A 25,139-nucleotide genomic window follows, 5' to 3' on the forward strand; every position below is an offset into this window, starting at 1 on the left:
AAAGATCACTCCCTGTCCAGCACAATGTGCAGCAGAACCTGAGTTATATTCAGTTAGTTTTGGCAGATTTGATTTGAGGGGGCAAAACATTTGTTTAAGGGGACACTACCCCCTCTTGCTCCAGCGTATGGCCGTCTTCAATCCAGATATAGTTGGTTATGTTCATGGCAAGAAGGAGAAGCTTAACTTTTAAAGTGTAAGGCAGAGGTTTTAAGATGGAGGTTGCAACCCCCTAGTGGGTCCCTTATATTGCAGAGAGTTACCTCTGTAACGTATTTTGGGTGGTAAGCACTTGCATTAAATTTAGCAATGCAGGAAGATCACTCAAAATGTGGAGCAGTGCTTCCAACAGGTCAAGAATGTACTTGCGATGGTGGCCTGTGCAGAGCAGCTCTGTGGGATTTTACATCACTTCTTCAACCTTAGCCTGACACAGGAGTTGGTTCCAGTGATGTGGAAGACCTCCTGCCTTGATCCTGTACCAAAAAAAAAGAAACTCAGCCACCAGTCCTCAATTACTATAGACCTGTTGCTCTGACATCCAACATCATGAAACTCCATCTGAGCAAGCAAACAAGCAGCTGTCAGGAGCCCCTGCAATTGGCTCATCATTGTGGAAATGGAGTTGAAGATGCCATCATACACCCGCTTTAACAAACCTACTGTCATTTAGACTAAGTAGACAGCATTTTGTGGGTCATATTATTTGACTTTCTTCCATGCATTTAACAAAATTTAGCCTGACATACTGTTTCAGCTTATCCCAAAGACAGAGATGCAGGCATCAACAATCAACTGGATCAAATACTACCTAACAAACAGACCACAGTTTGAGACTGAAGGGTTAACTGTCTAATCAAGTAGTCAGCAGCACAGGAGATCCACAGGGCACAATACTCTTTTCACTCTGTACCAGAGATGGGGGACCTGGAGTCAACAAGTCATTTCTATGTCATTTTTTTGTTCTACCCAGCCACTGAACCTGGTGAGTTCAATTTACATAGATAAAACAGATTGGAATCACCAGGCTCAGTGGCTGGGTAGAACAAAAACATGACATAGAAATGACTGCTCTGTACACCACAAATTTGCAAAACAAGAGAGACCTGTTATCTACAGGAATACTCTGAAGACTGCAGTGATTGGATACATCAGAGATGGACAAGAAGCTGATGACAGGGACCTGGTGAAATGCTTTGTGGCATGATGTGAAATCAAGCATCTGATCCTGAATGTCAACAAAACATGGAGATGATAGCTTCTTTTCCCATGATATTATCATCATGGGAGAAGAATTGGAGGTTATGGAGGAGTAAAATACCTTGACGTTCATTTGGCAACAAGTGTGACAAGAGTCACAACTGTGAAGCCATCTAAAAAGAAGACTGTACTTCGTAAGGAAGTTTAGGTCCTTTTGAGTATCCAGAAAGATAATACATATCTTCTATAAGTCAGTTGTGGAGAGTTTGATCTCTTCTGTCATCATCTGCTGGGCCAACAGCATCAGAGCAAATTACTTAAAGAAGTTTAACAAACTGATAAAGAGGCCAGCTCTAGGAATTTATCAGATATCTCTGATGGTGAATTTACAAAGAAGAATTCTTAAAAAAATGAAGCATCCTTTCCATCAGACTGTTTTTAACTGCTTTTAATAGAATTATGCACAATGGCTACGTTGGAGTGGAGCAGGATGCAGACTATGGGTCATTCTTCCTGCAGCAGGGTGACATTGCAGCATTTTTGTTTTTTGGGGTGGGGGGTGTTGCTATTATTTCTCTTGTTAAGGCTTTCAAGTGTTTACAGATGACAGCTTTATTGATGGTGATGATGAAAAATATATTTCCTTAAGTGCAAGCCTTTAGCACGGTTACTGGGATGTAATCAGATACAATTTTTTTCAAATTGTATTTGTATGAACTGGTTTTTACTTAATTCAGAGAAAAGGAATTTATAGACTCCTTTGCTCCACTGTAATACATAATCAGAGCCTAATGTTACATGTCTGACAGTGATAATTGGTAATTTTTTTTATTATCTGTCCAACTTTTGTTTTGCTTGAAGCAATCTGTATATTGTGAATAATTTTACTGGCTCAAATCCACAAGTCGGGTATTTTACCTATGCATTTAAATTCCCCAAATTAATACATTTACAAACCTAAGTTGCTAAGTTTATTTACCATATTTTAATTCCTTTTTACTTTGCTTAATATGGTTATGTTAAGTGGATGCATTTTGATAAAATTTTTCTCTTCTTTTCAATTTCTGAGTAACTTCCTTCTTTCACTTCAACACACAGACATTGATGAATGTGCGGAGAAAAACATGAGCGCCTGCTCTCAGATCTGCATCAACACCGCAGGGAGTTTTAGGTGTGAGTGTGAGAAAGGCTATTTCCTGGAAGACGATGGGAAGACTTGCACCAAAGGGGAGCGAGGTGAGCTTACACATCTTTTCATTATTCACATCAAACAGCAATGTGGAGAAGACTACACTGTGTTTTTGGTGTGTAATAGAGAAGGGGGGAGGGCATTACAAATATAGACAGCTGGTAGTCATTAGACTTCACTGCCTCCTGTGCATGTCAAAATAGTTTGGGCACCCAAACACACTGCTGCTTTCTGACTCCTGGTCTTCTAATTTTGCCGGATAGATGTGGAGAAAACACAAAACATTCAGGCGATAAAAATATCTTCTCTCTGCCAATAAAGCAGTGAGGCGCTGCAGATTTATAACTTCCTCCCATAAGATTATCTTCTGTTACCTGCTATAACATTTAAGAAAGTAAAAAAAAAAAAAAGTGAAAAGCGTGCTGCTTGAGATTGTGATTTATGTTCTGCTGCTCTGTAAGTTAGGGGTGAAATATTGGAGGCTGACTTTTGCACCCATCCATTATTATATTATTATTACTTTTAAAGTTAGCAGCCAAAGTAAGACAAACAAACAGTAATGCTATTTTTTTTTTTCAAATAGTTATCAGTTGAAAGTAGTTTAAATAATGGAGAAAAATGGTATTTAAAACTGGAAATAATACAGAGGAATGCTGATGTTTTTTGCCACTTGTATCATAATATGTTCGGTTGGCAAGAAGATACATCTACTTTTTTTTTTCTTTCTGCTACAATAACAACATATAATTTATCCTGTAATTTTATTACAGGATATATATTACGTATTTTATATACGTAGCCTAAAATGTCATCGCTACCAGTGATCCCCAACCCCTGGGTACGGTACGGGTCCATGTGTCATTTGGTACAGGGATGCACAAAAAGAATAAATTACTACCATTTTTTCCAGAAAATTAATTTTTTCATTCTAAATGGCGTTTTATTTATAAAAAAAAGACTGGATTCACTAGGCTAAAACAGTGTAGGTAAGTACGTACCTTGAACTCCACCGTCACGTTGCAGCAAAACACAAGGCTCCTGTTGATTCACTCCTATTGTGAGTAATTATCACTCTGTTTTCATGCACTTTGTTTTTGTGGTGGCTTTTTTTTAAAGGCATATTAAATGTTACCATAGCAACAGGCCGGTCCATGAAAATATTGAATGACATCTGTCTGTGGAGCAAAAAAGGTCGGGGGCCACCGGTTTACACTATCAAGTTGGCCAATATTAAGTAACTATTAGCTATAATAATAACACATAACTTAATATTATAAACTGGAAATGATAGGTTAAACTAAAAGGCTAATGTTATCCCTAACCATCTCCCTGAACAGTAGTTATGGTGCGTTCACACCAAATGCTGAAGCAGACGATTTACATATTATCTCTATGTAGACTGCAGGGCTAAATCCCAAACCACACCTAAACCACTAATCCTTAACTATCAAGTGTCACTCAGAGTAAAGTCACACCCACAGCTGTGGAAGACGCCTAGATTGTACGTGGGGGGTATAAACGTGACAGCATCAAAAGGGAAAGGAAAAGCAGTTGTTTCTATGGCAACACAGAGCATGTGTGTGACTGTTGCTCTGTAACGCAGGATAACATTACATAAAACATTTGCCATTTTCTTACAGTTAAAACAGTCTATTCCAAAGAGGATCTTCCATTTAGGGATTAGCAGCATCTGATTTTCTGTCGGTGTGAAAAAGATGCAGCCAACCCACGCAATTTACATTTGATTGCATGTGTTTCATCTGCCACTATTTTGCCTTTACACCGACTACCAAATGCCAATGAGCCTGCATTGACGCAGACTCGCTATTTAAGGACTGAATGGTCCACTCGCCCTACCTACTACATGGTTTGGGATGGCCTTTACTGTTGCGGAACCTCTGCAGGAATGGCCAATAGGGCTTGGGTTTCGCGTTGCATTGTGGGACGTGGCGGCCATATTGAGGGCTACGCGAACGTAAACATAGCTCTGATACAACATTGTTGTTGAAAGAAGAGACGTAGAAGTAGAGAGAAATTAGATGTTAAAATCCCGAAAAGGATCTGGAATTTACCGGGACACATTAAATAGAGAAGCCAGGGACCGGTATGTTGACAAAATCATTATTAATAGCATTATTAATAATTTGGATCCATATGAAGTTCCAAACAATGAGTGGAGCACCGATGGGTGAGCGCCTATACTTCAAAACAGTTCCAAAGCTACAAGTCCTTGGAGTCTCATGTGCAGTTCATGAATGGAAGGGTTCAGGAGCTGCAGGTCATAAAGCCAGCAAACAGTGGGAACACAGTAATACAAAGGTAAGCTGTGCTTAGATGGGCTCTGGAACCTGCTAGTTTAGTAATTGCTAACCGGTAGTGCTAACAACCACTCACACATGTAATGTACTTTTAAGTAGCTGCTATGTGTTTCAAAAGTGTAGTTAGTAACGTTAACTGCCAACCCTCCCTAAACCCTCCGGGTTTCTCACATATTTGAGCCTTTTCCCGCTGCCGTTTTTATTATTTTCCTGTAAAAGATCCCAACCTTGAAGGAAAGAAACAATGTAGGCTGTATAATAAAATCGTGCATCTTTAACTTACCAGAATGAAAATGCAGGGAACATACTCTCATTGACATCGGGATACTGTGGAAAGTTATGTTTGGTCGTCTTACAGCCGCGATCCAAGTTGGCCAACGACTCTTAATCTCTGACACTTGGTCTCCGTGGTGGAAAGTTAACCCATTTTCTATGTTTTCCCATGGCGATCATGTGTTGCGCAATACAGCAATGGTTTACCATGGTTGAAATCAATTAAAGGTGAAATTAATCACATTAAAACATGGCTGAGAGGGAGTACAGTACGCAGTAGTCATAGGCAGTAGTCTGAGTAAAGGAGGCCCTCAACATGGCGGCCACGCAAAGTAATTACGGGTTGTGCTCAGGGTTGGTGTTTAGGGTCGGTTTGAGATTCAGCCCAGCTCTGGAGTGCTGCAAGGTGAAGCACGGCAATGGCATGTTTTTGTTAAATTCAACCGAGGGAGAGCACCACCGCTCCTGTGTACATGATGCTAAAATTTGTAGGAGTTGAAAAATCTGAACTTTTGTTAAAATTCGCATTGCAAAAAACAATGAGGGACTAGACGTGGCTGTGACTTACAGTGAAGGAGTGCAATGGAGACAAGCTTTTTTTTTATCAAGATGGAAGATAGAGAATAGAATGTTGATAAATGATGAAATAGGGAATTGGTTTTAGGTCCTTCGTTACCTACAACACAGCCACTGGCCAGTTGCCGCCTCCCCATCCCCACTTTGGTGCACTCTGCTCGACGGGTTTCACAGATGTACCACTGTCCTCCTTCCATCTCCCGCAGTTAGCCTCTAGAGCTAACACTGTTCAGGTTTTGCCTCTCCCCACTCCTTCTTTGCCTGGCGTGCTTCTCTGATCTATTGCTGTTCTTTTCCGATCTATCACTGTGCTTTCTTAGCTCCAGAGGGAGGCACAGGCAGTCACATTGACCCGGGTCTGGTGCTCTCTCTGCCAAGGTTCTGCTTTGATTTCCCTTCTGCTCCTGTCTGACCTCAAGAACACTGTCTCACCTTACCTTAAGCACCTTGGAAAGTGGTGGTGATCCAGCCACATCCTGACTCCCAGAACTGGGAGCATCTCTGTAGGATCTGCTGGACTCAGGGATGCCGCTGACTTTGCTTGACTTTCTAAATTAACCTACACATGCTACATAAAATCACTGTCTACTGGCCAAGTGAATTTCTGGCTATTTGTCAGGTAAGCAAAACACATGAAATTGGAGAATTTTTTGCAGGTTTTGTGTTTGGTGTGAACGCACAATTATACTCAAAGTCGTTTTAGGAGTTGGCGGAGACGAATAAGCTACGGCTAAAGGCTGATTTATACTCAGAAACCAGGTCATGTCCATGTGTGTCGCAGTGATTTCAAATATGCAAAAAAAGTGTGACTGCAGACAGTGCCTCAGATAGGAGGCCTCTGATTGGTCAAATCTACATCCGCTCTACACTATCCACATTTCCTGTTTGGTACCTTACCAGCTTGTTATTTTGAATGACCGCCATTGTGGAAAACGACTCGTGAAGATGGACCAGCTAGAAGAGCGAGGTGCGCGAGAACGCTGGGACCCTTTTTCCACCAGGATCCCTGCTCGTTTTTTGCCCTCATGTCCCTCCGTTGTTGCACAAACTTGACTGTACTTCCTCACTACCTCGACCATATTTAGACCCACAGCTAGTTCGTGATTGTCCCTCTTGCACTGTGGCGTGGAATAACATAGCGCAGACCACGCTTCAATATTGGGCATAAATCAAAAAAATCTGTGACAACCTCATTGCGACACACTGCTGCGGGAGTATAACCAGCCCTTAAGAGTCCAAGACTCATGCAGACTTCTGCATATTAGCTTCCCAAATATCCTTATTTATATAATTGAAAATTGGATGTATACCACATCAACTAAGTGAACTACATTTTAATTAAATGTTTTACCTTAAATATGCTTTCTGATTATTTCTCCATAAGGTATGTAACTGAAGCATTTTCCCATTCCCAGCAGTTCATCTCTTTGAGAAGTGTGATAATTTAATGAATTCTGGAACTTGCTCAGCTACATGTGAAGATTTCCTCCAAATCAAGATGTCAGTACTGCAGCTTAAACAGAAGGTATGGGACAACAGAGAAGAAACATGTCTGATAAAAGTACTTATTTAAGTATATTATATATTTTCCACCATACACTAACATGTAAAACACTGGCTGCTATAGGACCCAGCAAAAAAATACCTGTTAAGGATTTGATTTAGCAGCATATGTAAAATTCTTCATTTTTTTCTATCACATCTCATTACTAAATCAGTTTGCCCAAAGAGCATACCCCCAAGAGTAGGATAAAAACTCCTCTGAGTCACATTAATGCATTTTATAGCCTAATAAAAAAAAAGCACTTAAAATAAAATTGGTGTATAGCAGGATGATTCTGCTGTTTTACTCATGAAATCAGGGAAAATTGATGTAAAAATCAGCTGTGCAGTTGCATGTTCATCTGTGTTACTGCAGACATCTAAACATTTCTGAACACGGGTCTGTCAGTAGCAGCACTCAACACTCTGAACTGTAACATATGATATATTGCTTCCAGCTGTGTGGTCTTTCCATGTGTTCCAGTGCGTATATAGTTAAACATATATTAAGAAAACATCATGATTAATGTTGTCTTTGCCAATTACAATGTAATTTTACACCATAAGTTGAAAGGGTTCCTTGTAAGGATTGCAATAAAGTTATAACATACTTTTTATAAAATCATCTTATTCACTTATGTCAAGGACTGCTGGTTTCTATAAGTAAACCGTAACTTTAGCCATTCTTTGTGCCTTTTATTTGTTTCCTGATTAGGATATTATCATGTGAAATTGCTGACTTTGCAGGGCCTGGCAAATACAGATATAGCTCAATCAATTAGACTACCATCCAAAATATTGTTCTATTTCATTAATTCAATCAAACAATAGAAAACATTCAACTTAAAATGAGTGATATCACTTAAGTACTTATTTATGTAAATGTTTATAATAGCTTGGAATTAAAAAGCTAAGCATTTGACCTAGTAAGAATGTGTGTACAATACACAAAAAGAAAGACTCAGTATGCATGGACTTTCTTTACATCAGTCATTCCATTAGAGTTTGGTACAACTTGTGAATCCTCTGAGGTGTTAAGCAAGCCAGATTGCTTGTAGATAGTTTTCAACTTGTTGACTCTGATTTCCTCTTGACAGTACTTCATAGATTCTCTGTAATGTTTAGGTATGTTGAGTTTTCTGGTCAATAAGGCACAGTGATGCTTTTATCGTAAAAACGTGTATTAACCGTTAACTGTTTGATTTAATTTCCTCTGAAAAACAAGGAATTTAGTCAGCATCCAAATACATGAAGGGCTCTAAATTTCCCCATAAAATGAACCAACAATAGTAGATTTAAGTGCTCCCTAAATGACTACTGTGGACCTCAAACAATGTGGAGTCTGCCTCTCTGGGACCTCGATTTCCAAATGAAATTCTAAATTTACTTTTGTCAAAAAGCCATGAAGCGAAAGTCCAGTTTATTTTCTCAATGGCCCAGATAAGAATGTTTTGACATTGTTACTGGTACAGAATTGGTTGAACAGAAGGATGTTGACAATTACAGCCCATGTCCTTAATATGCCTCCTTGTGTGTAATTGTAGTTGCAAAAGGCCCCACTCTCTAAATCTCTGTTCATCAGTGGCCTTTACTTCAAAATCCTCTCAAGTAGGCAACTCTTGCTCTGTGTACCTTTTTCTACCATGCTTTCCTTCAAATAAAGTTTCCATGTATATGCTTAGATAGAGCATTATATCCCCAGTGAGTTTCTTTTGGACTAACCTCTTGTTGCTCACCCTTTTTGTAGTGGGGGTTAGTGACAGTCTACTTGTGAACTATTAAATCAGAAGTCTGCATTTTTAATGTCTATAATAACAGGAATTTATTGATAATTTGTAACATTATTTAATTATGGGAAACTGAATATGCTTGTTTTTGTTAGCTGTAGACCCATAATAATCCAAAACAACAAACAAACAAACAATCTATTACATGGAGTATTCAGTAAACTGATGTTGAATTAAAAGTTTATTTTCATAAGTATATCATTAAATGTGTATACCAGAAAACACATAGTTCAAAATCCTGCAGGAACTCTTAGTCCTAGATTGAGCTCTTGCAAAATATGAAGATGTTTTACTTGTTCTCTAAGGGGGGTTGCCAAATCAACAAGATGTTATACAGATCAAGTATAACTTATTTTCCAAGGATGCCCCAAGGGTATTTTCCAGGGCCTGAAAACATTTAAGGCTGAGCCTACACCTGCATAGGGGAATGTGGGGTAATTTAACTCAGAAAAAGGCTTTAAATTTCAGCTTTCCTGAGTATTGTTTGAAGCCAAATACTGCCATAGGTACATCACAGTTCATTTATTTATCAAAATTATCCTGAAAGGCAAACAAGATCTCTACAAGTACTATTATTATGACGGCATGTATGATAGATTTTTCATGCTTTCTAAAAGACTAATGCTCTATTTCAGTAACTATGAACTGTAGTGATGAGCGAATCCTTTTGATCCTGTCATGTTTGGTTTGCCGTATAATCTGAAAACAAACCAGAATTCTAAAACGGCAGATAGAAAGTATTCCAGCCATTAAAATTTTGCAAATCAACTTGACTGCTTCTCAAACATGCTGTATAGAAGGCAGAAATGCTTTATTTGCCATGGCCCTGTGTTTGCCGTAGAGTTGTCACAACAAAAACATTTCAAACAGGATGTTGATAGCTGGGAAAACAGAATCACAGATGCTTGTTAAATAAGCGTGCAAATAAATGCAAAATAAAAAACTCAAATGCCACATATTTAGAAAATATTTCAAGGTTGTCTGAGGTATTGTTCATATTCTGAGGTATCATTATTTACAATAGTAAAAATACGCAAACAACTATTTTCCTTGTAATGGCTACCATGCCAAATTAGTATATTTTAGTGTTTAAGTATCAATGGTTTTCATATTTTGGCAGCCCTGGTCTGCAGTCCCCAGATCACTGACTTCAGTTGGGAAGCAGCTATCTGTTACCACGTCTGTGTTCTGGTCTTCCTCAATGTAGTCATTACCATCTCATCCATCTATCTCCTTTTTCTTAATGTCCACCTTTGTCCTTTCCACATTTCTCTGTTGTGATTTGGTCAACCGTGAAGTAAAGCATTAGATTTCTTATCATAAATACATGTTATTATAGGCTAGTCATAAAAGAAAACTGACCTTTGCAACATGATTAGTGTTCTATAGTCATTTACGTGAGTAAATGAGCTCAATTTCTTAGTTTTAATTATGAAATCCCAAAGATGCTACCCAGGTTAAACTTATGGTTCTGCTACATTTCTGTTCTCTGGGTATTTGAATCTTATGCCTGCATGCATATATGTGTGAATGTGAAATATATACACACATAAATGTGATAGTAATGTCACAAGCCGATATTGATATCCTATATCGGTCCAATAACATGAAAAAAAATAATATTATATTGGCCTGCACCCAACACAGAAAAAAATAATGCAACCACTTTTGGCATTTACTTAATCATATTTAGTTACCTTAACACAATTGTTGTATGCCCTACCCTGAAACAATTGTGTTAAAGTAACTAAATATGATTAGGTAAAAGCCAAAAACGGATGCACTATTTTTTTCAGTGAATATCTCTGATACTGGCATGATGGTAAAAATGCTGCATCTGTATAAAGTTTTATCCCATTAATTAAAATTACATGGGTCAGTTGTTCTTTTCTAATATTCCAAGCTACAAAATGTAAAAGAAAAAAAGTATGTTAGAAGGGGGATGCTGGAATTTTTAATAAAAAAGATTTAATTAAAATTAATTAGAAAAAAATAAAACACTCCATTCAGTTATTTCATATTCATGCATCATTCAGTCATTCATATATTGCCTAAGTAATTCTTACAGCCATGTTTTGTTTTTGTTCAACAATATATCATATATATATATATATATATATATATATATATATATATATATATATATATATATATATATATATATATATATATATATATATATATATATATATTCTTTTCTAAGATGGCCTTGCTGTCAAATAGTGCTGATGTCCCTGTGCAGATGAGCAGTGAGAAAATCCTTACATCCTCTGTATTTATACCAGGACCTCCAGGCTCCCCTGGGCCACAAGGTAAGAATGAATTTAAATCTAAATATTAAAAGTACTTCATTTGAAAATTACTCCTTATGTAGAAAAATCAAACATCAGTTAATATAGGTCATGCAGGGATGTCAGACTCTTAACAAGTTATGTTAAACAGACCATTTGTTAACCTGTTTAATTTACAGTAGCCAATAATACTAAGGATATCTAAGATCTGTCACCCCCTGTCAAATAGATTAGAGATCAAATAGACCTCTGATAAGAGCATGCGTTTAACGATTCATCAGTTCATTCAGCAGTGCTGAGAGGCCTCCAGATCATGTGTAGTACATGTATTGCTGTTTCTTCCATGTGCTATCCAGTGTTTTGTTCGATTTGTTGATAAAGGTATTTGTTGATTGATCTGTAATTGTTATAACTGTTAGCTGTAGCAAAAATCAGTTGACAAAATCTTGGAGAGGTTTCAGTCATTTCTAGAAAAGATAAGCAAAGGTCCATTTGCCTCCAATTAACATCTGTTTGTGGATCCTACACAGTAAAACATGATGGAGACATCCTTATCTGGTGTCTACACATTCTCACTTCCAACCTATCAAATATTGACAGCCTCTGACACAAGCTGTATGACAGGTTGTGGACATTTTGTCATGCAAGTGTGGCAGCTATTCTTGTGCCTCTCAGAAAAATGATCCAATCAAGTCTGGTCTTTATTTCTGTCCTTATTCTAGGAGATACAGGACCAGTTGGTCCTCCAGGATTGGTCGGGCTTCCTGGTCCACCTGGTCCCAGAGGCCTGATGGGACCCATTGGACCAACACCAGACCTGTTCCACATCAAACGTGGACCTCGAGGACCTGTGGTCAGTTTATATATATATACAATTTTTTTATCTATAGTAAAGCGGCACTGCCTGTTTCTGTCGATACAGCGTTCACACATTTTAATTTCATTAATTTAATTTAGTATGCATCAACAAAAGTCAGAAGCACAAAGTCATAATTATACATTATACAGCAGGAGAATAGAACTAGCATTGAGATTATAATGCACTGCTTCACCATGTTGGGATTAAAAGTTAAGCCCCTGTCACACTTTACAATTTAACCAGCGTATGCCTGATGTCCCAGAATCTTATAAAACGCTGGCATACGCTTAACTTTCTATGTATTTGTTCAATTTTGGGCATATACATAGAGTATTTATAACGAGTCCAGAGCGTATGTCCAATAACAGCCTAAATTATGCTTGACGCACAGCAGCACAATGCCCATGAGATGTCACAAGCCAGTGTCCTGAGAGGGGCAGCAATGTACCTGGAGTAGCCCAGCCTGCCTAAAAAGATTTTTATGATCGTTATTAACCTAGCTGCTGTTTACCGCCCGCCCAAAAAAGAAAAAGAGGGAAAGAAGGCATGTAGTCGAAGCAGATTCAGCGTCATGTCTGCTAGGAAGTTTGTTGGTGCTGGCCGTTGCATATGAGCATATGCTGGCATATGCTTATACGTAGGGCATAAATTACTGTGTTCTGGTGCTCAAAATTTCTCAAGGTACTTGCCCTATGTCAACGTGAGCCAGCGTGCTTCAGCGTGCTCATGACTTATACAAACCTAATCCATGACTGTTCAAATGTATGTCCGCGTTTTTGCCAGATTTTTCTTATTTCAGGCATACGCTGGCTAAATTGTCAATGTGTGACTGGGGCTTTAGATTGAAATATACAATTGCTTGTTGTAAAGAAAAATATACTATTGTTTTTTTTTTATTTCTGAATATTTTGATTAGTGATTAGTGCAATTAGCAGGCAATTACCTTACTCTTTATATCTATCGTCATGGTGTCTCTACTTTTTTTAATCCTATCTTATAAACACATATATGACTTTAAATGTCTCTACAGTTTACTCTTTAAAGGTAATGAAAAGCCAGCCATCCAGTCAAACGTATTATTTGTAGTGATAACGTTGTTGCATGGTATTTGAAATGAATTAATAACATTGTAATACTTTGCAATTAAGATATTGCACAGCTGGTATTCTAATCATGATTTCCTTTGACATTGTGCACAGCTTTGATCCAGTTTGTCTTCATAACGTTACCTCCACTTACAACCATTTTCTTGCTTTTGAGAAACAAAGAAATGGAGCTTCAGCAGCAACATTTCTCTAACATGGATATCTTCATGGCTGCATTAATGTGTGCAATATCCCAATTAGAACAGATGCCTTGGATGCAATATAGGTTAGAACCTGGAGATATATAGATACTTTTATTACAAAGTGAATGCTTTCTATTTTAACCTACAGGCTCAAATCACTACAGGAAGGTCTTTGGAGCTTTTTAATTAATTATCAGTTGTACCATTGAGGATATTATGGCAGTAACTCACAAGTTTACATACCTACAAAATATTTGGGTAAATTATAGGTTTTTTTTATGAGCTTTTTTGGAGCTAGCTCTGATTTCTGACCTTTCATTTTGGTTTCTTTTCAGCTGTTTGCAACAGTTAGTTTTCCTCCATAGTGTCACCAAATACATAATAATCCAAGCTCACTTATACAGATGGAGAACCCCTTTGCTGCTGTAAAAGAGCAGTCAGAGGTTTTTGTTAGCTGGCCTGCAAAGCTCTGCAGTGAGTCATAAGGCAAAATTTACAGTTGTCTTAAAATAGTAAGATAATGACGTTGATTTCTACTTTTGTCTGTAAAACAGATTTAACTGGCATGTCTTTTGCTAACCAAACAAATCCGAATAATTTAGTAATCCTGAATTGTGAAACAAGCACAGGGAGAGAAAGAAAATACCCCCACTTTCTGACCCCCAGGTCAGTGAGGATTACACGCGGTGATGGTAATAACAACAGAGCGGACCGAATCCGTTTACAGCTTCAGATGTTTTCTTTGGTTTGCACTATTTGCAGTACTCACTCTTGCCGTCTAGTGCGAACCAGTGGTGTTGAGGTGGATATCAATCAGTAATGTGGAGGATACTGCCACCCAGACACGTGTCTCCTTATTTAAAGCCTCTGTGGGGTTTTTTCTTCTCTTTTGGGGTTTGGGGGGGGTACCACAGAACATCAACACCTGCAATCAGTCATATAACAAGCTACATAGAGCTACATCTTGAAGTCAGGACCTGTGTTTTCACAGTAGAAAGTAATCTATTGCTTTGCCAGTATGAGTATGTGTTTGTGTAACAGTTAGATTTAAGTTTCCATCACAGCTCTTTATATTTCCAGCCTGTTTGTGCTGTTAATCAGTCCACATGTTGGTGGGAAGAGACTCAAAAGGCGTTGTACTCCTATGAGGTTTTCTGCTGTCAGGGCACATGTGTTTGACTGCATGCAAGGGTTTTAGGCATGATTAATGTATGACTCTATGGCTATGTAATTGACTGAAGATTGACGTTTCTCCCTGTGCAACATGTTCATAAGTCATTGAAGATAATTGTTTCAGGAAAGACATCAAAGCGGCCTCCGCCATTGATCTGAAATCCCTCAGGGAAGTCCCGAAGCCCTTATTTAATTTCTCTTTGTGGGTCATAATGGCGCTTACAGTTTTTGTGGTCAGCATGGGTGGGTATATTTCTTTAATGTTTAGGTAGGGAGGTATTACAATTACATTAGTAAGACTTTTAGAAATCATGAATATGGGGCACATACACTTAAAAGCATATTAATATATTTTGTTTCTGTTTTTTCTCTTAAAAGGGTGCCCCAGGAGCACCAGGGAGGGATGGTCTCAAGGTAAGATCATACAGTATATAGTTTTCTGATATTAAGCTATTCTAAATAAATGCAATGCCATTGAGTACATAAACCTCTAAACAGCACAGTGTGTTTTAGTAACAGGTTTGTTGCCTTAGACTTAAAGAAAAGAGAAACCAATCCCACATCCATGCTTGGCAAAACTCTATTATTCAACAAGCCCAATTATCCATAAATGTTTATCTAATCATCAGATATGTACAGTTGAGAAGCACAAGTTAGTGCCAGTTTAGTGCAAAATCTGAACTTAATGTTACCCAGGCAAGATGTTGGTCTACAAGTTGGTGCATGTTGATAGAGCAATGTACCTGATCTGAACAGTGGCTTGCTTTATTCAGTGAAATTTTTGCTATCAACACATTTCTAGGTTGTTGTTTTTTTTAATGCAGGTAGCATCTTATTCTGTGCCCTGAGTAAGCTCTGTGTTGATCATGAAACTGTCAGTCAATTTTTTTTCTAAGAGAAAATCAGAGACAACACTTTGCAGCTGATTCAGCTGGATAAGTTGTGTCAAATTTGACAGGATTTCAGATATGAGCGTTATAACCGTCTTCTTAATTTTACATACATTTTATGAAATATTAATCAGATAGACTAAAGGGGATATATCCACAATGTTTATAATTATAAAGCAAAATGCAGATTTTATCTTTGTCACACTCTGTGTTTAGTATTAAAGCACATTTGTCCATGCATCGTGCTTTATATTTTTGAAAATACTTGCAGCCCAGCTCATGAAAATAGGTTTTTGTATCATTCCAATTTTCAAAAAGACTTAATCCATTACGTCTTCCTGTGTCACAAAGATTTTTTATTTTTATTTTGTCAGGGTGTGTTAAATTGCAGTATGTTTGGTAAGGTTCAGATTTTCCGGAAGCTGAAAGGCCCTGATTCTGCGTGGTGTCAGATTCAATTTAAACTGAGAAGAACCAGGTGTGGTAGCACGACAGCCAACTCTTGAATGAAATCTGACCTAAAATGGCCTCAAAAAGACAAAAATATGATTTTGATGTTTTAAGAAGTATAATGTCAACCCTTGATATCACTTTCTATTAGGGTCTGTAATGCACAAGCTTTAGAAATTCACATCTTGACAAGGATTTTTCTTTAATCCTTCTATTAGCTGCTTTTCTATAAATGATTGCAATGGAATGCTTATGTGCATCTTTTTGTTATTGATATTTTACCTTGGCATACTCTCAGTAAACATGGGATGTTTGTCTGGAGAATAATGATAATCTGCCTCAGTGAGTTACAAATTCAACCCATCTGACAAAACACTGGCAGCCTCAGCATGACCCTGAGCTACCAACACCGTGTGAAAGAATTTGCTAATTTATTTCCTAGGTCTGGATAAGTATGGAAAAAATTAAAACTAAGATTAGAAAAGGTTAACCATACCAGACCCTCTACCCTCTTATCATTTAATTTCTGCTATTATCTAAAGGACAAAAAAAATTATAAAGCTTAACAAGGTATATTGTTGATTATATGAATCGGTTAAAATTTAGTTATTTCTCTTTCATTTGCCATATAGGCACATTTCTGTTGAAACACAATATTTGGCAGGATTTTGTTTCAAGTTCTCATGCAAAATGTCAAGCAAAAGTATCCTAATTGCATGAAAGTAAGGAATAAGCCTTTAGGTTGAATGCAAAGTTAGGCTGGCTTATTATTAGTTATTTTTGTGTTTTATCCTTGTAAGGGTTAGGGTACAATGCTGCTGCAATCCAGCAGACCACCCAGGATCCAAATAAATTCATATTCAATCAACAATGAACCAGGAACTAGGAAAAAGCATTTTAATACTTTTAATTTGGTTTCATTTAACTGACAAGCCTATGACTTTTTCAATGTTGCTTTTTCCTTCTGATAGGATGCTCTCGGGAGGATTCACTAAAACTTAGATTTTTTATTTTTTTTCTTTGTACTCTTATTTGTTGGTATTTGACCACATCAAGTATTAATTTTCCCTTCAGACGTAGCAGGATAGTTTATTCCTATTAAGTAGCTGTGTCGATTGCTGCCATTTAGCTTTCTGATACTTAATCAGTACAACCAGTCAATGGCACACACGTCTTTTTGTGTACGCTCAAGTGCTGGAATTCTGTTGAGGTTACAGAGGTAGCATTAACACCCTATCAGGAGGGTGCTTTGTTTATAAAAAATCTTATTTTACAGTGAACAAATGTTTTTTGGTATTTTTTGTTTGTAAAGTGACTATGCACCTTTTAGACAAGATCCTAATGTTTTTCAGTTTTGTGGTTAACATTTTTTTTACTTTTTAGATATTTTAAATGTGATAAGCAACGCCAACCAAACGGTAGACACTGAAATTAAGAATTTTAACCCCTTAAAGGAATAGTACACCCAAAACATGATTAGCCTTCATTTTCTACTCACCCCCATGCTGAACAAAACTCTGGAGTACTTTTTTGATATCTCAAATGCATCTGGAGATCTGGGAGGCTTCTTGCTGTCTGCTGACATTCAAATAATGGAGGTCTATGGCGCCCGAGGCAGAAAGGTCCATAAAAGTCCACAAAAACGTGTCAATATTCCTCCATACTGCTCGTCCAATGTAATCCAAGTGTCCTGAGTGGGTAGCGTCCATAATTTACTCGAAACGAAGTCATTTAGAACGTTTTAGAGCCTAAACAGTAGTGTATAGGATTTCCTAATAGCGCCCCCATGCGTGCTCACGATTCTACGGAAGCCGGCAGACCAAACCAGCGCATTCAGCTCGGCAAAGAACTCATGCTCTTCCTCAACACTGAAGTCCTCAGACATTTTTCTTTCGTTGTTTCTTTCTTTGCACAGGTAAACAGCACATTTCTTCTTCTACGCTTGCATTATCGGCAGAGCAGACGCTGAATGCGCACTTTCTTCCGGTTTGGTCTGCCGGCTTCCGTAGAATCGTGAGCGCGCATGGGGGCGCTATTAGGAAATCCTATACACTACTGTTTAGGCTCTAAAACGTTCTAAATGACTTCGTTTCGAGTAAATTCTGGATGCTACCCACTCAGGACACTTGGATTACATTGGACGAGCAGTATGGAGGAATATTGACACGTTTTTGTGGACTTTTATGGACCTTTCTGTCTCGGTCACCATAGACCTCCATTATTTGAATGTCAGCAGACAGCAAGAAGCCTCCCAGATCTCCAGATGCATTTGAGATATCAAAAAAGTACTCCAGAGTTTTGTTCAGCATGGGGGTGAGTAGAAAATGAAGGCTAATCATGTTTTGGGTGTACTATTCCTTTAAGTCCAAGTGCCCCCTTTCAAAGAGACTAGAGCTATATTGCACCAATAATAAGCTTGTTGCTCACTAACTCTCAGACTAGCAAACGCTTGATCTGAGACACCTCTATAAGTCTGTCAACTTCATTATAATATCCACTGACCACAGCTCAAACACCATGCCAAAAAACCCTCAGATAGCCAAAATGCAACTAATGACCAAGTCTGTTTTGGTGGGACTCATTTCAACAACACACTTAGCAATGCTGAATTATGCATTTCTAATTTTGCAAGATGAGATCAGATGTCAAGCTAAGAAAGGAGTCCTATCAAACCTGGTTGGCTTGTGGGACTCAGCTGGCACCTGTAGGCTGGGTTCCCTGAGGTGCCTTGTGGGGACAGATTCAGGAGTACAGAGTCAGGGGCCATACTTTCTCTGTACAACAAGAACAGGAGCCTGGTCTGCATTGCTGGCATTAAATTGGACCTGTTCCCGGTGCATTTTGGACTCCGCCAGGACTGCCCTCTCTCACTGGTCCTGTTCATAACCTTTATGTACAGGATTTCTATGTGCAGCAAAGGACTGGAGAGGTCTGGTTCTGGGCCCAGCGGATCTCGTCCCTGCTTTTTGCGGATGATGTGGTTCTGCTGGCTCCCTCCTACCAAGCCCTACAGCTGGCTCCTAAAGCCAAGTCATAACTGAAAGAAAGAGATCCTGGATGCAAAATAAATAAACTTTATCCAGAGGGTGGCTGGGCTCTCCCTTAGAGAGAGCTTTGTCATTCGGGAGTGGCTCAGAGCAGAGCCACTTCTCCTCCACATCAAAAGGAATCAGCTGAGGTGGCTCAGACATATTTTTGGAGGCCCCCTGGACGCCTCCCTTGGGAGGTGTTCCAGACACTTCCCACCAGGAGGAGGCCCAGGAGACGCTAAAGGGACTATGTCTCTTGACTGGCCTGGGAGTGCCCCAGGCTTCCCCCAGCAGGGCTGGAGGAGGTGTCTGCAGAAAGGATGGGATTACGCATGGATGTAAAAATTGGCATTAAAACACTGATTTGAAACAAGGCTATACACACAGTGGCAGATGTTGAAGAGAGTCTCTTTGCATGTGAACATTTTCAGACAATAGTAGACATATCTATTAAAATGATCTATTTAAATTATTTTATTTGAAAACATTTTAGTGCTCCTTATTTAAGATCTTAGTAGATATCTTAGTAGATAATGCAATAGATCCTAAAGACATTAAAACACTAAATCACAGATCTTCTGTTAGCTATCCTTAGTCAACTATTTAATATTTGCTGTCAGAACTGGAAAGGTTCAATTACATTTTTGTTCTGATCATGAGTTATCTTTGCAAAAAGAGGTGTTAAAGTACCTCATGAAAGTCAAAGGAAACCTTCTTTTAGTTTAAGGGGTCAGAAATTGCGTTAAAGGATGTTATTTTTTCTACGTTTTTGCTGAATAACCGTTAACAACACTAAGAAGTAACAATTTATCTTTCAACATCAATGATATTCACATTAAACTGGTAAATATTTTACTATCTTCCTCTGGGTATGTTTTCTTGAGAGTGGAATTGGTAGATTGCCCAGAGTTGATGGAATATTTAAAGAAAGGGGACTGGCTCATAACTTCAAACACTTGGCATAACTTCAGACCATCATGATTGAAACTTGTACAAAACTCTAACTCCAGTAGAGCCATAATCCCAACCAGACATCAGAACAGATTTAGTAATGCATAAAGCAACCAAAGTTAAAGTTTAAAAACAATAAACAATACCTCTCCCTTTCAGCCTCTGCTATGTCAACAATCTGTAAACTATGGCTGAAAAAGGTGTGACTGGCATAGAAGCTGCACCAAAATAACTGTAGGTGTAGTTATATATTATGTTTAATCACAGTTTATTGGTGACTTGGATATATGTTATAATGATAAAGTGTGCTGAGAGAGTAGATATTTATGCTTTAGGGTTATTTCTATGTTTTTTTTCTAATCAAGTCCAAGGTCAGTATCTGTACTTGCACACACAACACATTTCATTGCTTTCACATGGTCTAGATTAGTTATTATGATAATCCAGGAATTAAATACTCATTGAACGAGAATTTATGATTTCTCTCTTATGTTTTTCCCCATAGAGGTTTTGTCCAAACTAAAGTTAGTTTAATGCTATAATGAATTTTACTCTGAAATAGTTAAACCTTTATTTTTTTAATAAAGTTAAAATGTATTTGTCTAAACAGTCTTCTATAAATGCACATCTAACTCCTGCTGATGATTTAATCTGGAATTATTATTATGAGTATAATATGAGCATATACTATCTTGAGTTACTAATATTTTGATTTGCTACATTTTTCAGTGTAGATCAAGCTTATCAAGAAAACCAATGGAAATCATTATTTTGCTTCATAAACTTGCTTTAACATTGTAAAATGTGTTTAGGAGTGTTTGCTCTCTGTGCAGGTGTCCCTTGAGGACTAGGTTATCTGAATCAAAACAAAATATGCAGAACAGGTCACACGATACAGACAGACAAGAATCTGAAGCAGGCACTGTTTCGCCATCAAAATCCTTTCTAAAGGTTGAAAAACGTTTTGATTTCAGGCAAAATTTATTTTTTAAACGACAAAAGCAAACTTAAAAATGAGTTTATCAAATAGTTGTACAAAATTCAAAAACACAGCTTACTGTGGTCTCAAAAAAAAAGAAAATGGAACAGTCCATTACAACGTTTTTCTTTTATTCTTAATATTCTCTGAATTTTTTGATATTTTTTCTATCCAGGAATTTTTTTATCTTCCATTTTCTGGCTCTTCTGTTTCATGAACATGATATTATGACATCCCCTCATGCATCCCCACCCCATCTTTTCTCCACTGTAATTTGACTAAACTAAATATTTGTTTTGTTTCCTCAGGGGCAGAGAGGAGCTCCCGGTCCTGCTGGACCACCAGTAAGAAAAACACTTTTCATTCTAATGATACACTATTGTAACATACAGCTTTAATCTAAATGACAAATTTGGGCTAAGACAGTCATCACATAAAGTTAACCGACACCGAGCAATACAAAGACAACTTTAATATACCGTGCAATTTATGGTGTAGGGTGTAATAACATCAGGCATGAGCATGGGAAAAAAAGGGGGAAGTTGCATCAATTTGCACTGAATGTTTTTTTTTTTTTTCTGTTACCTACTTGGGTGTCTGATCACTTGGGATTAGGTGCCTCTATAGTTTTTGCAGTTACCAAATTAAAGCGCCATTTTAATCGTTAAAGGAATGTGGACTATATTAGATAACGTTTGTTGAAATTCTTAAGTACTCAGTCTTGATAGACACGATGACTTACATCAGTCTGCACTGAAAATAGATTGTTTATAATACAGTGTGAGATCTACGAAATCTTAATTCTATCAAAAAGATCATGTTCATCTTTTTTTAAAGCAGTATCTGTTTAAATAGAGCATACTGAATTATCCTGCACTTGCAAATTTGTGAAAACAAAATAAGTAGGTTTTCGATTGCAAAAGGAGAGACTTGTCTAGCATTCTAATCTTGCTGAAATTTCCGGTGTTAATTAAACTAACAAATATCTCTTTAAGAATAACCGACGTTGAATCAAATTGGTTGCATGAAATTATCATGAGAAATCTCTCTAACAAAGAGTAGACAGAAAGACAGACAGACAGACAGACAGACAGACAGACAGACAGACAGACAGACAGACAGACAGACAGACAGACAGACAGACAGACAGACAGACAGACAGACAGACAGACAGACAGACAGACAGACAGACAGATAGATAGATAGATAGATAGATAGATAGATAGATAGATAGATAGATAGATAGATAGATAGATAGATAGATAGATAGATAGATAGATAGATATACAGTGTATAGATCCAAAATACAAGAACGTAAATGCAGCGATTTCTTTCCTACTGAAAAGGGATCATTTAAAAGCAACCTTTGATTTATTCTAATATTCATCAATACCACATAGGATTCTTATTTTCCATTTGTTTTCTTTACATCCCAGGGCCCTCCAGGATCCTTTGATTTCCTGCTTCTGCTGATGGCAGATATCCGTAATGACATTGCGGACTTGCAGAGCAAGGTGTACGGTCAGCCAACGCACTCTCCGGATGACCACATTCCTTTAGCCCCAGACAGTTGGAGAAGCACAGCAGACAGTGCGGATGCAGGATCAGGGGAGGACTATAAGGAACCTCTGTCTCAAACAGACCGGTGGTCCAAAAAGAACAAGAAGAGGAAACAAGGACGAGAAAGAACAAACTGATTGGACTAATAACGAATCGTGGCTTTGAATACTGCCAGGTGTAAATACTGAAGGGGTTTGTTTTTATATTTAATGGATTTTTATGACATATTTTATATTGTTTTACAACAGATGTTTATTTTTTTATAACATAAAAGATTGTCTGTTTTTAAACAAATGTGCATAGACTTAGATTTTTTTTATATTTTCAACTGTTCATTATAAAAAGATGAGCAATACAATATCCAAGCATGCATAACTTCACAAGATGCATTAAGTATTATAGCTGCTGCACTGGAACTTCATAAAGCTAATGAGAATAGAGTTGTAGGACCAGAAAAATTCATAATATCATGAGAATAAAGTCATGACAGAATAGACATCCGATTATTCAAACAATACTGACCAGCACAGCCAAACTACCAAACGGCAATCTGAGCTCTGTTTGTAAACATAATAATAATTTGATGCTGATGGGCTAAAAGGTTTATTTCCTTATTTATAAAATAGATAATAAAGTAGAAGTTCACAAGATTTTCAACAGTCTTCATTTCGATGCAGCTGATAATCATGCAAGAGTTCTCTTTCTAAATATTGACTTTATTTTCATAGCATTACAACTTTAATTCAGCAATATTATTACAATAATCTGGTAATATCACTTAATTCTTCCAATACGACTATTTTTATAACATTATGACTTAATACTCATGTCTTTATTCTGAATATATAATGATTTTTTTCTCATAATTCTACTAATTTATTGTTATAATATTACAACCGGTCAAAAACAAACTTTTCTATAGTCTGGCCCTAATACTCTGTTGTGGATAAACAGTTTTTATCCCCGCAAAAACTCGATTTTTACAGTTTCAAGGATTTTCTTAAAACATTAAATATTTTTTGATGTCCTGTATGGATTATGTCCAAATATTAAAAAAAAAAAAACTGTCCCTGTTAAAAACATGCTCTGTTTACAAAGGTGGTTTACAGCTTGTTTAGCTGAATTAGGAAATATGCCACCTTTTTTTTTTACTATAAAAACATCATTACATTTACTATCAATAGTGTGAAGCTTTTCCTGTAGGCCACTTAAAAAACTGTAAGATTTGGGGACTTTAATGCTTTGATAATACTGTTCTAAAAATAAAAGCATTCAACTTCATAAGGGTTATTGTCTAATAGGGTTTTATGGAGTTTACTCATTGAAGGTTGACTAAATGGGAACACAGGTTTTCTCCACTAGAGGGAGGCATCATGCAACGGTTTGAATGCATGTTTTAAAGGTCCAAACTAAAGTAAGTTTAAAAATCTGCAAGAACAAATTTTAACATCACTTTTAATTAAACATGGATCTACCTTTGGACCTGTAGAGACCAAAAATGTCAACTTAAGTATTAAATTTTTGATTGTTTAAGAACCTATTATCTATGCAAAAGCAATTAAGATGTTTTAAATACAAATAAATACTGTCTTTGCCATCCTGTTATGTTCTCTTCTACAGCTTTTTTTAAAGTATGATTCTAGAATGTTTGGGTAATTGTTAAGTAAAGTCATTTCAGAATTAGAATTAAAGATGGATTTAAAAAAACCATGGTAGTATTTTTATATAACTGTGTCTATGCCTATGTTGCATTATTAGCTGAGTCTGCTTTTAAACAGTTTTATCACTGAAAGCTTTACTTGCAGCTTCACAAATAGAACATAACTTGCATTCTGTGAATTATTTTAGAAATTCAATGGAGGCTCATTCAAATTAGCACCAGTGTGGAGCTTCAACAAGATCACTCAGAAGACTTTTTTCCAATCTTCTCAGGATGGAATAACTTTTTATAGATGCCAGGCATTTGTTAGCACATATTTTAATCACTAATTCAAAGAGGGTAAATCTTCAGCCTATTTAAGATTTTATAGTTTGTTGAGCATGAACTGAAAGATACAAGCACTCAGATTTTTTTCAACAGCCTTTTATCAGTTTCTTTTACTGTCAAATTAGAAAAATGTTCTTCTTTTTCCAAATTCCACAAAAGAGTTGGTCATTTCCAGTGTGTTGCCACTAGATGGCAGCCTTCTCCAGCTCTGCCCATCAGACTTTCAGCCCTATACCTTAAGACATGGAGCTCAATTATTTTGTAATACCTTGCAGTTTTTATGACAAAAACACGCTGTGTCATAATCAAAACCCAACTGTGACTTAAGACTTTGGGGAAATTAATATTAGTGACTGTTTTAAGTTTGTATTTTTATAATTTTAACTACAATGTGCATCTAAACTAAATTTGTTCGCAGAATAAATGAATGATGTTATAATAAAGATGGATGTAAAATTGTAGCTAAAGTTTAGAACTCCTGCAGTGATGCTGTTTGGACCAACCCACCCTTTTATTATCCTATATTCTAAAAATAAAACAAAATGAAAACTGAAGAACTTCAAAGTTTTTAGTTGCACTGCAGAGCTTCTGAAATACATAAACAGATAAAGTCATGGCATTTTTTAAGGCAACTTGTAATAGCCTCTGCTATATTATGTTTATTTCAGCCAGTTCTGTCTGTTAGATAACAAAACAACACAGTATATATCTATAAAATCCCTTCTGGAAATAATTAATCACCATCAAACAAAGAGGAGCCCTAAATGAATTCAACTATTTACTGAAGTGGCCCCTTG

The 25,139-nt window shown here is 37.1% G+C and overlaps 1 protein-coding gene across 2 annotated transcripts in view; it reads left to right on the forward strand.

Moving 5' to 3' along the window:
- ccbe1 (collagen and calcium binding EGF domains 1) overlaps positions 1–22,655 on the forward strand; it is a 72,699-nt gene extending 50,044 nt beyond the window's left edge. The window contains exons 5-11 of one of the 2 annotated variants that reach the window (XM_038274925.1): positions 2,299–2,436; positions 6,975–7,081; positions 11,089–11,197; positions 11,899–12,029; positions 14,875–14,910; positions 21,104–21,139; positions 22,232–22,655. In XM_038274925.1, the coding sequence (XP_038130853.1) occupies positions 2,299–2,436; positions 6,975–7,081; positions 11,089–11,197; positions 11,899–12,029; positions 14,875–14,910; positions 21,104–21,139; positions 22,232–22,492 (818 nt within the window). In that variant the 3' untranslated portion in view covers positions 22,493–22,655. Of the gene's footprint in view, positions 1–2,298; positions 2,437–6,971; positions 7,082–11,088; positions 11,198–11,898; positions 12,030–14,874; positions 14,911–21,103; positions 21,140–22,231 lie in introns of both variants that reach the window. The other variant, XM_038274924.1, reaches the window with a different exon arrangement.
- The last annotated feature ends 2,484 nt before the right edge of the window (positions 22,656–25,139 follow it).

The sequence above is a fragment of the Cyprinodon tularosa genome, unplaced genomic scaffold (assembly GCF_016077235.1).
Source record: "Cyprinodon tularosa strain WSP-4 unplaced genomic scaffold, ASM1607723v1 ctg94, whole genome shotgun sequence".
Taxonomy (NCBI): Eukaryota; Metazoa; Chordata; class Actinopteri; order Cyprinodontiformes; family Cyprinodontidae; genus Cyprinodon; species Cyprinodon tularosa.